This window comes from Canis lupus, chromosome 17, assembly GCF_011100685.1.
Source record: "Canis lupus familiaris isolate Mischka breed German Shepherd chromosome 17, alternate assembly UU_Cfam_GSD_1.0, whole genome shotgun sequence".
Classification (NCBI taxonomy): domain Eukaryota; kingdom Metazoa; phylum Chordata; class Mammalia; order Carnivora; family Canidae; genus Canis; species Canis lupus.
Genome location: NC_049238.1, coordinates 60711158 through 60727115, shown reverse-complemented (window position 1 = coordinate 60727115; position 15958 = coordinate 60711158). Strand labels below are relative to the sequence as shown.

General features: G+C 44.4%; 1 protein-coding gene across 5 annotated transcripts in view; it reads right to left on the bottom strand.

The window, feature by feature from the left end:
* Positions 1-118: 118 nt before the first annotated feature.
* Positions 119-15958, bottom strand: part of SETDB1 (SET domain bifurcated histone lysine methyltransferase 1) — a 32850-nt gene continuing 17010 nt past the window's right edge. For 3 of the 5 annotated variants that reach the window (XM_038562149.1, XM_038562148.1, XM_038562146.1), the window contains exons 10-22: positions 14690-14819; positions 13824-13989; positions 13581-13739; positions 11463-12089; positions 10909-11025; positions 4565-4734; positions 3381-4009; positions 2400-2428; positions 2151-2283; positions 1708-1873; positions 1121-1332; positions 780-868; positions 119-636 (exon numbers count right to left, since the gene is read on the bottom strand). In XM_038562149.1, the coding sequence (XP_038418077.1) occupies positions 519-636; positions 780-868; positions 1121-1332; positions 1708-1873; positions 2151-2283; positions 2400-2428; positions 3381-4009; positions 4565-4734; positions 10909-11025; positions 11463-12089; positions 13581-13739; positions 13824-13989; positions 14690-14819 (2745 nt within the window). In that variant the 3' untranslated portion in view covers positions 119-518. The remainder of the gene's footprint in view (positions 637-779; positions 869-1120; positions 1333-1707; positions 1874-2150; positions 2284-2399; positions 2429-3380; positions 4010-4564; positions 4735-10908; positions 11026-11462; positions 12090-13580; positions 13740-13823; positions 13990-14689; positions 14820-15958) is intronic. The other 2 variants (XM_038562150.1, XM_038562147.1) reach the window with 2 other exon arrangements.

Genomic DNA, 15958 nt, shown 5'->3' with positions numbered 1-15958 from the left:
TAAGAAAAAGCAAGGGTACAGAAGATATGAGGTTAATGACAGCTGCCCCTTGGTAAGGAGGGGGGGAAACCCATAAATGGATGTATGGGGGCTGAGGAAGATAAATCAAATCACAGTCTTAGTTTTAACATCTTGTTAAAAGACATTCGAGAAACCATACAAATCAAGGATAGTAAAGACAAGTCCTCCTTCCAGGAATAAAGTCTGTCAGAAGCATGAACACTTGAACAAATGTCAGCTGGGAGGGGAGTACCAGGAGGAGCACTGAGGGACATCAGGCCCAGGTCGGCATGGTCACCCCCACCCCCAGAGCTTTAGGAGGTGCAGGAGGGAACTTGCCTGCTAGCACCACACTGGAAGGTATCTCCTGATCCAGAGCTCCCATTTCTACCTACTAGGAGCTGGGGGAAGAGCTAGATTGGAGATGTGGGCGTCAGAGTTGAACAGTCAGGAAGACCCAGTTCCTGAGAAAAGGATGGTTCAGGAAGGGTTCAGAAAGTTCAGAAGAAGGCTGTCCTCTAAAGAAGACGCCCTCTGCATTCGATGGCCCCACAGCAGCAGAGCAGCTCCTTGCCTTCCACGCTGCCCACCTCGTAGTTGTAGTCCCAAGTGAGCTCGGTCCCAGCCCGGATCCTCCTGGACAGGAATATAGGGATGAGGGTGGTAAGGCAGCACATTTCCAGGTGGATGTAGAGCTGGAGCAAGTGGGGAGGGCTTGCCCCTCCTTGACTCAGGCCGCTGCTTTTACCCAACCATCTCCCTCCCCAACCCCCTCTTACTTGCTGGCAAAGAACGCCACCCAGGGAAAGCGAAGATCATGAGTGTCCACGAAGACATTCTGGACAAACAGGTTGGGGCTGCAGCTGTGCTGTGGGTTTAAGGACAGAACCCATAAGAATGGAGAAAACAGAACCTGGCTTTGTGGGGTGAGCATGAGTTGGACAAAAAACAATGCCATTTGATCCTACCCATCATAGTGGAGAAGTTCTGAAAGAAAACTACCTCTTTAAGATTCTTGAGATCAAGAATTTCTAACAAGGTGGGTTTATATAGTTGTGCTAAAAGAACTAGAAATTTGAGGACAGTGGGATAATCCAGCATCTGGGGAGAGAGGTCTCACATTGAGGTAGCGGCCCAGGTTGCCTTCGAGCTTGGCATCAATGATATAACAAGACTCCTCCCCATCATAGAACTGGCGTGTGTTCTTACGAACAGGTGCACTCTCCCCCTTTTCCACAGAGGCCATGTTGGTTGATTTAATGGCAATCCCATGCGTTGACTTAAGAGCAAACCCTCGGGTTGATTTTACTGCCACCTGGCGCTTTGTTGGACCTGGACAGGAAGGAGAACAGGGTTAGGCCCCAACCCACCTCATGAATGGACATACTACCCCTATTTCCATTCCACTCATTGCACTGCAGGAATACTGTGACCCTGAAAGCAAAGATCCTAACTGGCAGTTTTTTCAAGCAGGATTAGATCTGTTGGGTAAAGGAACTGAGGAAAAAGAGTAGGGAAGGGGAAAGGAGAGGAAGGGGATGTATTGAACGTTAACAGTTGAGCTGGGAGTCAGAGAACGGTCCCAGACATGTGTTAGCTCTTAAGATCTGAGTATTTTCCCCCTACTTCTTTAGCTTCCTGAAAAAAGCCTCTATCCCAATCTTCCTACCATTCCTTCCTACTATCCCCAACATTCTTCGAGACTACCAGACATGTTCTTCTTGTCCTCAAAGTCATCTGCTTCTGAGCCAGAGGAGATGGTCTGGATATCATCGCTATCCACTGCTGTGGCTGAAGTCTGACCAGTGGTGGGTTTCCGGCTGGTCCCACTTTCCCCCTCACTTTCTGTGCTGCTGGACAGTGTTAGGACATCCTGGGAAACAGAAGGGTGAGAAGAAAGAAGAGTAAATGGAGAGGACCCATTCACGTTCTTGCTCTTTTTATGGTAAGACAGAAGAGGCTAAGACTACAGCAAGAGAAAGATTAGAATGCTGGCTAAAGGAAAATGAAGCAGGAAGTCCCAGCCAAATAAACAAGGGACATATTGGGAGTTATCATTAAGGCCCTGACGAAGTGAGGCAAATACTCCTCAGACTCTGAGTCCAACCCAAGGTTGGATGAGGTGCAGCTTGCGGAAGAAGGTCACTTACATCAGTGTTGGATTGAGCAGAGGCCATGAGTCGTCGGCTCTGATGCATACTAGTCTTACTAGGTGGGCGGCGGAGTCCTTCAAGCTTCATGGGGGAAGGATTGTAACCATAATTTCGAGAGCTTTCAGTAAGTCTAATGGGAGGGGAAAGAATGAGGGGGTCAGATTATGGGCTGTTTCTTACTTAGGCTTCTTTTATAGGCTTGAAACAAGGCAGATTTGGAAACAAGTCAGAAAGAGAGGCTCTTACACTGACATCTTGCTTCGGTCATCGGGATCCTGAAAAAAAACAAGTGAAAGGTTATAATGTTTTCAGCCATCCTGGGTAACAAATCCAACAATCAGATTTCATCTAAAATGACCTCCAAAGACATCAGCTAGTGAGAAGTAGACTATCTAAAGAGACTGCTCTGCAGCTCAACAGTACAATCATGTTCTCATCAGGATACCTCCTGACAGGGGGTTTCAAACTCTTGCTGATGACAGGGACAGGAGACACAGTTTGCCACCTATAATACCAGTTTCAGTATCATCAAAAATACATCTAGAATCAGTTCTTTTTCTTTTTTCCTTAAGGATTTATTTATTTGAGCGACAGAGACACAGAGGTAGTGCAAGTGAGAGGGAGGGGACAGAGGGAGTGAGAATCTCAATCAGACTTGAGCCTGATGTAGGGCTCAATCTCACAATATCACCTGAACTGAAATCAAAAGTTGGATGCTTAACTGACTGAGCCACCCAGGTGCCCCTCAATTCTTGGTTTTTAACTATAACAAGACAGAAATGCTGTAGGTAGCTTGAAATAACACTTTAAAAAACTACTTATAAATCTTTTTCTTTGGAATGAGCCAGATACTTCTTTCCCAGGTTGATTTTTTTAATTAATTAATTAATTAATTAATTAAATTTATTTATTTATGATAGAGGAGAGAGAGAGAGGCAGAGAGAGAAGCAGGCTCCATGCACTGGGAGCCCGACGTGGGATTTGATCCCGGGTCTCCAGGATCGCGCCCTGGGCCAAAGGCAGGCGCCAAACCGCTGCACCACCCAGGGATCCCATCCCAGGTTGATTTTAAAATAATTTGGTTCCTTGAAGCACTAGGAATGTGCTGGGGGGAGGGGGTTAATCCAGTTTCCCACAGAAATATTCATCCAGTAAATAATCTACATGTGAAGAATGAGAGTGAGCTACATTAAGTTACTACACCAAAGTTACACAAAAGCCACTTACCTCTTTCTTGGCCTGCTTGATGTCTCCCTCCTCCTTGAAGCCCAGCCCTGAAGTGGAGGCCTTCTCAGCTTCCCCTCTGCCTCCCCCAGCCCGGCCTTCCCCACCTTCACTAGTCTTGAAGGATGAACGGCTATCAGAGTCAGCAAAGCCACCTTCACTGACACTATTGCAGCTCAACCATGAGGCCACCTTGTTCTTGGGTGTCTCTTCAGAGGAAGGTGGATTGCAGCCACCTACGGGGATTACTGGAGGGATAGGAATATGTGGGGGGCCAAGGTCTGGGGGGCGGGAATCCTTGGAAGCTATCTCAGACAGTCCATTCTCCTTTTGACCCCGGGTCTGCCGCCGGGTAGCATAGCTGCGCCACACAGAGCTGGTGCTGAAGTCTTCATCTTTACAGAAGTTATCATCGGAGCTGTCATCGTTAGACTCTTCAGGATCCTCTGTACCACTATTGCCATCCTCCTGGTCCTTCAAGTCCACCCCGCTGCTGTCAGAAGAACAGGGGGCATCACTCTCATATCCTTCCTTGAAGTTCTCCACACTCTCGATATGGTCCAGATTGGCAAAGTACTCATCACCCATCTCCAGGCCCTCCTTGTCCGCAAAGTCATCTGTCAGGATCTTGCCTGGGAATGAAGAAAATTAAAGGCCTTCCATGGTTATAAGGATCTTGTAGAAAGTATAGAGATCCTTCCACCAATACCGAACCCACCAGCACACAAGTCAAAACACCTCCGTTATAGGTTCTCCCTTTACTCTGATGATACTCCCTTCTCTGTATCTAAACTATGAGAGAACAGGCAGCTTTGCTCTAGTTTTCAATCTTGCCCTTCTGCAACCTCTACTTGGTTTACCAAAAGGATGCCCTGAGCTATGCTAAAAGTCTCTGGGTGGAATGATGTGGGAGAAAATGATACACTGGACTCTGCTCTCATGTCCTGTGTCTGAAAAATTCTCACGTCCACATTCATCCTTTTTCCTTCTTGTCCTTATGGCTGTGTGTCCCCTTCCTGGTCCACAAAGACAGCCACATCATTTGTCCTATTCTTTATAGAAGAAAAATCCTGGCCTCTTACTCCCATACTCACATGTCAAGCATTTTCTTCTTATGTGTGTTGAACTGATTGAATTCCCCACCATGTCCTAACCCCAGAGACAACTCTTATGATTTCATTACCAACCTGCATAAATACAGACAAAGGAGCCTTTGGCAATGTCATCCAAGCAGCGGATTCCCCAGCCCTTGTTCTGTGTCTTGAATAGCTGTAGTCGAACCTGGAGTCCATGCTGCACCAACCGGTTTGTGCACATGTTTGGGTCACATTTGCAGCGTTTGTTACACTCATAAACTCTGAGAGGAATGGCAAATCAATCATAACATGATCACTAGAGTATCCATTCAGTCCACAGAACTGTTATAATTCTTAAGGTATCAACATTTATTAGGTAATGATCTAAATTAATTTACTGAACTATCTATGCTCTTTGATTCTTGGGAACAGCCCAGGAAAGGAATTCAGAAGGGGGAAAAGTTATTTATTTATTAAAGATTTTATTTATTCATGAGAGACACAGAAAGAGAGAGGCAGACACACAGGCAGAGGGAGAAGCAGGCTCCATCCAGGGAGCCCAATGTGGGACTTGATCCTGGAAATCCAGGATCATGCCCTGAGGTGAAGGCAGATGCTCAACTGCTGAACCACCCAGGCACCCCGGGAAAAGCGATTTATACAGGTATTTATAGCACCAGTTAGTAACAGTGAATACCAGAATGCCTAACACCTGGAGAAAAGCAAGAGCCACTAAAATAAGTAGATGTATCATAAAATAAAGATATGTGAGAAAAGCAGAAGCCAATATGATAGATACTGAAAGAGACTAAAGAGGAATTGGAATAAAAGTTCATGAGATTCTTCTGGTAAAGCAGACTTAAATTTATTCTGTGAAAACATTTACTAACAGGCAGCCTGGGTGGCTCAGCGGTTTAGCGCTGCCTTCAGCCCAGAGCATGATCCTGGAGACCCGGGATCGAGTCCCACATTGGGTTCCCTGCATGGAGCCTGCTTCTCCCTCTGCCTGTGTCTCTGCCTCTCTCTCTCTGTTCTCATGATTAAATAAATAAATCTTAAAAAAACCCCAAAAAACCAAAAACCCATTTACTAACCACCAAGAGCTGTGCTACACAATGGAAACTCTATAATGGAAAAAGTCATAATCTTTCCTCTCAGAAAGCTCATATTCTATCAAGTTTAAGGAACTGCACAGCTTAACCATTTAAAAAACAAACTATCAGGGGGATGCCTGGGTGGCGCAGCGGTTTGGCGCCTGCCTTTGGCCAGGGTGCAATCCTGGAGACCCGGGATCGAATCCCACGTCAGGCTCCGGGTGCATGGAGCCTGCTTCTCCCTCTGCCTGTGTCTCTGGCTCTCTCTCTCTCCCTCTGTGTGACTATCATAAATAAAAAAAAAAAAAAAAAAAAAAAAAAACTACCAAAGTCAGAAAGATCTAGCATATAGTTATACTGAGAAAACTATCATCTTTTCAGGTATCAATTTTTCTGCTCCATCTACTTTGCTCAGTATTGGGATTTCACTTTTTTTTTTTTTTTTTTAAGATTTTATTTATTTATTCATGAGAGGGAGAGAGAGAGAGGCAGAAACACAGGCAGAGGGAGAAGCAGGCTCCATGCAAGAAGCCCGATGTGGGACTCGAACCCGGGAATCCGGCCCTGAGCCGAAGGCAGATGTTCAATCGCTGAGCCATCCAGGCGTCCCAGGATTTCCCTTCTTATGGTGCCTAATATGGAGATTTAAGGGAGACATCTACTTTTGGAAAGATGACAAGTACAATTAGAGAGCTGATGACATGAGTCCTATCCTTTTGGACAAAGGTGGTAAGAGCAGCTTCTATTCACTGAATGTATACATTGCATTTGGCATTATGCCAATATGCTTTATATACATTCTCTATTCTATCCTCAGAGCAGCCTTATAAGGATGTATTTTTAACTTTAAAAAACTAGGAAAGGGCAGCCCGGGTGGCTCAGCGGTTTAGCGCCGCCTGCAGCCCGGGGTGTGATCCTGGAGACCCTGGATCGAGTCCCACATCGGGCTCCCTGCGTGAAGCCTGCTTCTCCCTCTGCCTGTGTCTCTGCCTCTCTCTCTCTCTCTCTCCTCTCTGTGTATACTCATGAATAAATAAATAAAATCTTTAAAAAAATAAAAAATAAAAATAAAAAAAATAAAAATAAAAAACTAGGAAAGTTTTTAACTTTAAAATCTGGCTGGCTCAGTTGGTAGAGTATGCAACTCAATCACAGTGTTCATGAGTTTGAGCCCTACATTGAGTCTAGAGATTACTTAAAAAATAAAACAATGGAAGCATAATATACAGAGGAAAGTACATATAACATGTCTACAGCTCAATGAATTTTCACGAACTGAACACAAAACTTAACTAGCTGGGGCACGTGGGTGGCTCAGTGGTTGAGCCTCTGTCTTTGGCTCAGGTCGTAATCCTAGGGTTCTGGGAACGAATCCCGCATTGGGCTCCCCAGAGGGAGCCTGCTTCTCCCTCTGCATATATCTCTGCCAGTCTCTGTGTCTCTCATGAATAAATAAATAAAGTCTTAAAAAAAAAAAAGACAAAAAAAAAAAAACAAACCCTAAAACTTAACTAGCACCATATCAAGAAACAACTTTGTTAACAACTTAAGACCTCAGTGAGAATAAAAAGTATTCGTGTTCAGTTCTTTTTACAGCTAATAAAACAAGATCAGCTTAGAATGGATGACGTCAGAATTTGAAGTTAGTTCTAGTCACCACCATATAAACTTTCAGAGTAGCCACACTGAGCATCATTCACTCAACAAAATTTGTTTGAGTGGTTACTATGTGCCAGGTACTGGGTCACTTAGCTGCTGGTGGTACCGTGGTGACAAGACAGACACTTGCCCATCCTCATGGAGCTTACATGCTAATGGAAAAGATAAAACAAAAGCAAGTCAACGCATAAATGGAGGTTGTTATAAAGAACACAAATAGGGTGCTCAATGAGAGCATTAAGGGAGGTAAACTGATCCAGTTTTAGAGTAGCCAGGAAAGGTCTCTTTAAGGAAGTGAGATTAAAGCTGAGAGCTCAAGGTTAAAGAAGATACCCATGCAAAGAACACTGGACAGATGCCAAGCAGAGGGCACAGTCTATACAAAGGCCCTTGAGGTAGGCTGGCAAATACTGGGCAAACTGGATGCAGAAACTGAAGAATATCAGTGTGATTAGAACAGCTTTGGAGGGAGAGAGATAGGAAGGGGCCAGACAGTACAGTGTCTTGTGACCCAAGATTAAGAGTCAGAATGAAATCCAAAATGCAGTGGGAAGCTATTAGAGTTTTAGGCAAGGAAATGACATCATTTGTGGTTATTTGAAAATATTATAATGAAATATTCCAAACATAAAAAAAGATATAGCATTAGCAAAAATTTTTTAAAGATTTTATTTATATATTCATGGGGGGCACAGAGAGAGAGAGAGGCAGAGACACAGGTAGAGGGAGAAGCGGGTTCCCTGCAAGGAGCATGATGTGGGACTCCATCCCAGATCCCAGAATCACACCCTGAGCCTAAGGCAGATGCTCAACCGGTCAGCCTCTGAGCCACCGAGGCATCCCCGAGCATTAGCAAATCTAAATATTGTTATGAGACTCAAGTTTTTTTTTTTTTAAGAATTAAAACATAAATGATACAGTGATGCAATTAAACCTAGTAATGGTCTTTTCCTTTGCTTAGTTTTCAATTTGCATTCAGCACAAATTCATCTCCTGATTTCTCTGGTGGCCTGGATCGCCTGTGAAGATCCTCAGACACATCAGGTTTTCTACTAAACCCATTCTCCCAGAGCTTCTCTTGCAGCCAGATTTGCCCTGCTCTCACACTGGCTGTTCTGTCTGGTGCATAGCTGTTAGCCTAGAAGCCCCCTTCACCCCACCATCTGTGGGGTTCCCCCTCAATCGTTTTTTGAGTTGGAGCCGCTATTTCCTGGATTCGTATGCCTTCCCCGCTCTTGACTTTTCCCCTCATTCTGGCAAACAATTCCAGTTAACTTTCTGAGAAGGGGACTAATGGGACAATTTTGAGGTATTTCATGTCTAAAAAATGTCTTTAGTTTATTTTAACACTTAAAATTCATAGTCTGGGGTTTAGAATGCCAAGTTAGAAATAATTTCCCTTAGAATTCTGAACTGAGTCTTTAATTTCCATCTAGCTTCCAAAGTCATTTTGCAAAGGCAGAAGGTATCTGAGTATTTTTGTGGTCTATTTCTCTTCTTTAGAAGCTTTTAGGGTTTTTAATTTTGTGTCTTCAGTGTTCTGTGGACATGATTACATTTTATTTTTTAATATTTTAGTGGGGATAATATATTTTCACCCATTATGCAGGACATGACTATCATTTTCTATTTGAAAACAGACTCTTCAGGCACGCCTCGGTGGCTCAGCAGTTGGGCGTTTGCCTTTGGTCTAGGTCATGATCCTGGAGACCCAGGATCAAATCCCACATGGGGCTCCCTGCATGGAGCCTGCTTCTCCCTCTGCCTGTGTCTCTGCCTCTCTCTCTCTCTCTCTCTCTCTCTCTCTGTGTTTCTCAGGAGTAAATAAATAAAATCTCTAAAAAAAGAAAAAAAGGCAAACAGACTCTTCGATTATGGGAAAATTTCTGAAGTATTCATTCATGTTTTTCTCCTCTCTTCTAATTATGTATCTTGAGCACCAGGTTTGTTAGTTACTATGTTCATATATAACCATTTTACCAAGTTTTATATCCAACTCTTGCATTGTCTTCCTCTTTTCCTGACCTGCCTTTCTCAAATTTATATGCTGGCTTCACCTCCTCTGTTCAGTCTCTAGTTGGAGAGCCCAGTACTTACTCCTGTGCCCCCTTAATTTTTTCTATTATCAATATTCTCTCTAGGTGAACTCATCCAGGCTTTAAATACCACTTCTGTGTTCAGAATTCCTAATTTCTTATGTCCAGCTCTTATACTTCTCTCCAGAAATCTCATTGCCTTCTTGACATTTCTCCTTGGAGTGCCTAGGAGGCACCTCAAACGTAAGTAACATGGCCCGAACAGAAGCTGAATTCCACCCAGACATGCTTCTTCTCTAGTCTTCCATCTCAGTAAAATGTACCAATGCCCACTTTGTTGCTGAAGTATAAAGTTTAGAGAACTTGAACTTGATTCCGCTGCTTCTCTCCCATGCCAGTCCATCTATCAAGTTCTGTAGCTCTACCGCCAAACAAATCCCAACTCTACCCTCTTTCAGCTCCACTCTCCGTGAGCATTCTAGTATAAGCCCCAGCAAGCACAACCTCTCGCCTATATTCCCATAATTATTCTAAGTGGACTTCTCAGTTTTACCTTTGCTGCTCTAAGACCCAGTCTCCACCAAGAAGCCATGGTAACCTTCAAAAGGCAGCTGGCATAATTTGCCTGCTTAAAATTCTCTAACAGCTTTCTATCATACCACAATTTGGTTCTAATTTTTATTATCATTTACAAAGTCCTATATAACCAGGTCCCTGCATACTTTTCTATGAACACGTCTCCCTTGCCAGCATAACCACAGTCTGTTAGAATATACATATAACTATGACACAATTGCAATTGCTAGGTCCTATTCAATCATTAGAAGTCTTCATTTAAAGGAAAGCCCAAGGAAGAAACATGTACTAGAAATTCAGTATGTCGGGATCCCTGGGTGGCGCCTCGGTTTGGCGCCTGCCTTTGGCCCAGGGCGCGATCCTGGAGACCCGGGATCAAATCCCACGTCGGGCTCCTGGTGCATGGAGCCTGCTTCTCCCTCTGCCTGTGTCTCTGCCTCTCTGCCTCTCTCTCTCTATCATAAATAAAAATAAAAAAAAAAAAAAAAAAAAAGAAATTCAGTATGTCTCTCTGCCTGTGTCTCTGCCTCTATCATGAATAAATAAATATTAAAAAAAAAGGGGGGGGGGTGATCCCTGGGTGGCTCAGCGGTTTAGCGCCTGCCTTTGGCCCAGGGCGCAATCCTGGAGCCCTGGGATCGAGTCCCACGTCGGGCTCCCAGCATGGAACCTGCTGCCTCTGCCTGTGTCTCTGCCTCTCTCTCTCTCTCTCATGAATAAATGAATATTAAAAAAAAAGAAATTCAGTGTGTAAGATTTAATTGATAAAATACCTGGTTTACCTGGTTTCAGTTACTCTATTTTTGGTTCCAATTTTTATTTATTTATTTTTTTTATTTTTTTTTTTAAATTTTTTTTTAATTTTTATTTATTTATGATAGTCACACAGAGAGAAAGAGAGAGAGGCAGAGACACAGGCAGAGGGAGAAGCAGGCTCCATGCACCGGGAGCCCGATGTGGGATTCGATCCCGAGTCTCCAGGATCACGCCCTGGGCCAAAGGCAGGCGCCAAACCGCTGCGCCACCCAGGGATCCCTGGTTCCAATTTTTAGAACTCCATCTCTGAGGTGCTTTGCCTTCCCCTACTTACCCTGTGGGTAGACACTCTTCTAGTCTCTTGTACTGGTATCCAGAGTTAGGGTTGATCTGGCCACCTGGGGTGCAGGCTGTGGCCTGGATAGTTAGCTGATGACAGGCACATTTGGACCTGAATAAAAAAAAAAAGGATATGATGGCTAGAGCTGTGAGACATTTAGAGGCAAGAAGTACTACAGAAGGATAAGGGAGAAGACAGTGAAATTTCTCTTCTGTCATACATGTAAACGAGAAAGGAAAAGACGGTAAGAACGTGACAGAGTGACAGAATGAAATGAAGTGGCAACTATAAGCATGATGGAGGGACACAAAGGAAAAGGAGAATCCGAGAAACAAACACAGGGCACAAGTCCCCAGAGTCATGCAGTGGGGGCCACATCAGACCCAAGCCTCGCTCATAGCTTTCATGGAGGTCTTCTGGCAGGAGCTCCAGCTGAGGAATGATGTAAATAGGAAATTAATGGAGATCTAAGGCAAAAGAAGTGGTAGAAAGTAAAGGCAAGGATAACAAAGTTGGAGGCAGGGCCAGCAACTACCCTACCAACTCACTTGTCTCGGCACCCATCCTTGCAGTCACAACCAACCAGAAATTCTGGGCCTGTGTTAATGAAAACACCCTTGCCAGGGATTCGTTCCTTACTGTAGGCCACCTGGGGTGGGGGGGTTGTGTCAATTTCATTAACACAGGATAGGGGAACATCTTCCTTCCCATAGGTGATGTCCAAAATATAGTAAAATGGTTTATAGGGTTGAAACTTTCGGTCCACAAGAACATATGGATCCAAACAGAACATCTCCAGGAAGAGGAAGTCACAGCCAGTCTCAAAAAGATAGCGTTCGATCTCCTGCATTGTCCGAAGGCAGAGGCCACAGGGTGTCTTATAGATAACATGAAAGCCCATCTTGCGGTTAACTCGGCGGCGGGCCGTCATTCGCCGGAAGTCATAGAGTAGTGGGACCAACAGGGGATTCTTGCCCCGGTACTGTGCACTTCTCATAGGCCTGACTCGAGACAGACATGTGTAGCTGCACACATGAGGTAAGTAGAAGAGCTTCTCCATGGGGGCACGGTAGGAGGGCTCTGCTGGGGCCCGCTCCAGCATGCCATGGAAAGCTGGGGGTGCTGGAGGTGCTGGCGGCGCTGCTGAAGCAGAGGCTGTTGAGCCTAAAGGTGATCTGCAAAGGACATGCAGGAAATCAGGTAAGAGGAAATAGGCCCTCTGTGCCATGTAAGGATCCTTGCAGCTGGCTAACCCACTTTTTCTTTCGTTCTTTCTAAAAAAATATTTCATTTATTTATTTATTTTTTATTTAAGTTTTTTTTAAAGATTTATTTTTATTTATTTATTTATGATAGACATAGAGAGAGAGATTGGCAGAGACACAGGCAGAGGGAGAAGCAGGCTCCATGCCGGGAGCCCGATGCGGAACTCGATCCCGGGACTCCAGGATCGCGCCCTGGGCCAAAGGCAGGCGCGAAACCACTGAGCTACCCAGGGATCCCCTATTTATTTATTTATGAGAGAGAGAGAGAGAGAGAGAGAGAGAGAGAGAGAGATAGGCAGAGACACAGGCAAAGGGAGAAGCAGGATCCATGCAGGGAGCCTGACGCAGGACTCAATCTCAGGTCTCCAGGATCAGGCCCTGGGCCGAAGGCGGCACTAAACCGCTGAGCCACCTGGGCTGCCCAATCCACTTATCTTTCAAACAGCTGTGTTCGGGAAGCTACAGATGACAGAAAGAAGTCATGTTTTCCCTTGCTTTACCAAACCTGGACAATGAAAGGCCCTGGTTACTCTTCAAAGACTGAAAATATCTCCACAGCAACAGTAAACTTTTTCCTGACATTTTTTTGGCCTGTGAATTATGGAAGTGGAGTCCAGTTTTCTACTGATGCTTTTTCCCCTTTTAGGTGTCCTACAGATGTCTTCACTAACTCCTGTGATTCAAGGAAAAAGAGGCAGTAGTGATCTCTTTCTATTGTACCAATGATGGATACCATATTCAGTGACAAGTTTTAAAGATTTTATTTATCTATTAATGAGAGACACAGAGAGAGAGAGGCAGAGACATAGGCAGAGGGAGGAGAAGGAGGCTCCATGAAGAGAGCCTGACGCAGGACTCAATCCCGGGACTCCAGGATCACGCCCTGAGCCAAAGGCAGATGCTCAACTGCTGAGCCACCCAGGCATCACAGTGACAAGTTTTAATAAATGACTTTCTAGTGATTCCATATTTCTAAGGCACCGAGTTTCTAATTCAATTATTTTTATGCTGTTTCTTGGAAAATTCCCAGGTTAAAGCTTTCCTTTTGGGTCGCCTGGGTGGCTCGGTCAGCTAGAGTCTGACTCTTGATTTTAGCTTAGGTCACAAGATCTGGGTCATGAGATCGAGTTCCATGTCCAGTTCTGCATTCAGAAGAGTCTGCTTGAGATCTCTCTGCCCCTCCCCACATTTGGACGTGCACATGCTCTCTCAAATAAATTAATAAATAAATAAATAAATAAATAAATAAATCTTAAAAAAGAAGAAAAAAAGCTTTCAAGCCCAACATCCTCATCATCATAACCTTAACTACTAAGCCCGTTGGAACCAAGGAATGTCCCCATACAGTGATCAGTTAGTCCATGTTGCCACCTCCCCACAGAGAGCCTGAGAGTTTCTTACCTGTATGTCTGGTTGCTCCCAGGTTTCCCAGCAGGGACATTTTCACTGAGTGCAGGAGAGGTAGGGGAGGAATGACCAGAGCCCACAGATCCTGGTCGGAAGGATGTGCTCTTTTTGGCTACCTGCTTCCGAGATTGGGCAAGCTGACTTTCCAAGCTGCTAAGAGATTAGACATTCATACAGTAAAAGATACAGAAAATGTAGTATGAAAGAAACTAGCAAATAAGAAAGAATATCACTCACTCATTGTCACCTGCCTGTGGGGACAGAGGGGGTACAGGTGGGGCAGGTGGGATGGGGGGGGCAGGAGGAGCTGTAGGCTGTGGGGGCTCCACTGGCTTGAACTGGGTCCCAGTACTGGCCAGATCTTGGGTGTATTGGACCACAGGACCTTTGCTCCTGACAGCACCTATAGTTAAAAGGAAATTGACCACTGAAGATGATGAGCTGTGCCACGTATATTCAGGCACATTTGATCCTCAATTTACACAATGTAAAAAAGCAGCAATGGAAACATTCTGAGTAAGTGTTAAGACTGTCAGTTCTCATTATTTACACCAATGAGTGAAAATACTGGCATAGACTGGCTTTGACTCAGTAAGACTTTATTTTCCTGCCTCAAGCACAGCTTATATGAGTAATTATGTTATACTTTGGTGAAATATTTTATTTATTTTTTGGTGAAAAATTTAAAAAATGCATTCTTTGATCAACTAATGTTATCAGGAAAAATCAACCAGAAAGTATGCCAGGGACATATGAAAACAAAAGCAGTTTGGGTCTTAAAATAATTGACCATGAATAACATAGAAAGATAATCCTCATGTGGATAACAGAGGTAACTACTACATCTGTCCCCCTAACCTAAGCTAGTGGTTTCAGATTTGTATGGAATCATTTAGAGTGAATCAGAGCCACGCATGTGAAGGTAGCACCACAAATCATCACCACTACTGAAAACAACTCAGTGCACACGTCCTATTTCTAATGAGTCACTAGTATCATCCTGGTAAACAAAGGATAGCTATTACATATACATACTGTACATTGTATATACTCTCCTTTGCTATTCATTTCTTTCCTTCCCTTTGGTGTCCTTTAGGACATACCCATATTTGGACGCGTCCTGAGCTGTCCCCCATGCTTCTTCTCCAATGCAGAGGCTGAGGATGTCTTCATGCTGAACATGGGCTCCAGCCGTGTAGAGCCTCGATAGATCCATTCACATCTTTTGTCATCCTAGGGGATTGGGAGGGAGGAAGGATGGAGGTAAATGAATTAAAGGCTAGAATCTATCCTGCCATCTGTGGAGAACATGCTTCCATATGTCTCCTTGAATGAAATCTCCCTGAATCCCAAATTCCCTAGCTATTCAATAAATTTATTAGGCTTCATGACAGCCATCAGGAATATGAAAAAGAAAAACAGGGTTGCCTGGGTGGCTCAGCGGTTGTGCATCTGCCTTCAGCTCGGGATGTGATCTCGGGGTCCAGGATCAAGTCCTTCATTGGGCTCCTTGTGGGTAGCCTGCTTCTCCCTCTGCCTGTGTCTCTGCTTCTCTCTCTCTGTCTCTCATGAATGAATAAAATCTTTAGGGATCCCTGGGTGGCGCAGCGGTTTGGCGCCTGCCTTTGGCCCAGGGCGCGATCCTGGCGACCCGGGATCGAATCCCACATCTGGCTCCCGGTGCATGGAGCCTGCTTCTCCCTCTGCCTGTGTCTCTGCCTCTCTCTCTCTCTCTCTCTCTCTGTGACTATCATAAATAAAAAAAAAAAAAAAAAAAAAAAAAAAAATCTTAAAAAAAAAAGAAAAGAAAAAGAAAAAAAAAGAAAAAAGAATACTCTAATTCTCTGATGCCTCCTTTCTGTCTCACTATGCTACCAAAACCCTGACCCTGGACAAATGGAACTGCCTTCTCTGTGCCTACGCAACGTAAATATTCTTAGAGAAAAACAAACCAACATGCAAATTAGCATCATAATTAAATTCAGGGACTTTCTTTCCTTTTTCAATAAAGATTTTATTTATTTGAGAGAGAGAGAGTGTGAGCACGCATGAGCACAAAGTTTGGGCATGGGGGAGAGGGGTTGGGGCAGAGGGAGAAGCAGCAGCTGAGCAGGGAGCCAGGTATGGGGCTCCATCCTGGGATTCTGAGATCATGACCTGAGCTGAAGGCAGATGCTTAACTGACTGAGCCACCCAGGCGCTCCAGGGAATTAATTTTCTTTCTTTCTTTTTTTTTTTTTTTAAGATTATTTATTTATTCATGAGAGAGACAGAGAGAGAGAGAGAGTGTGTGTGTGTGTGTCAGAAACACAGGCAGAAGGAGAAGCAGGCTCCATGCAGAAAGCCCAATGTGGGACTCAATCCCAGGTTTC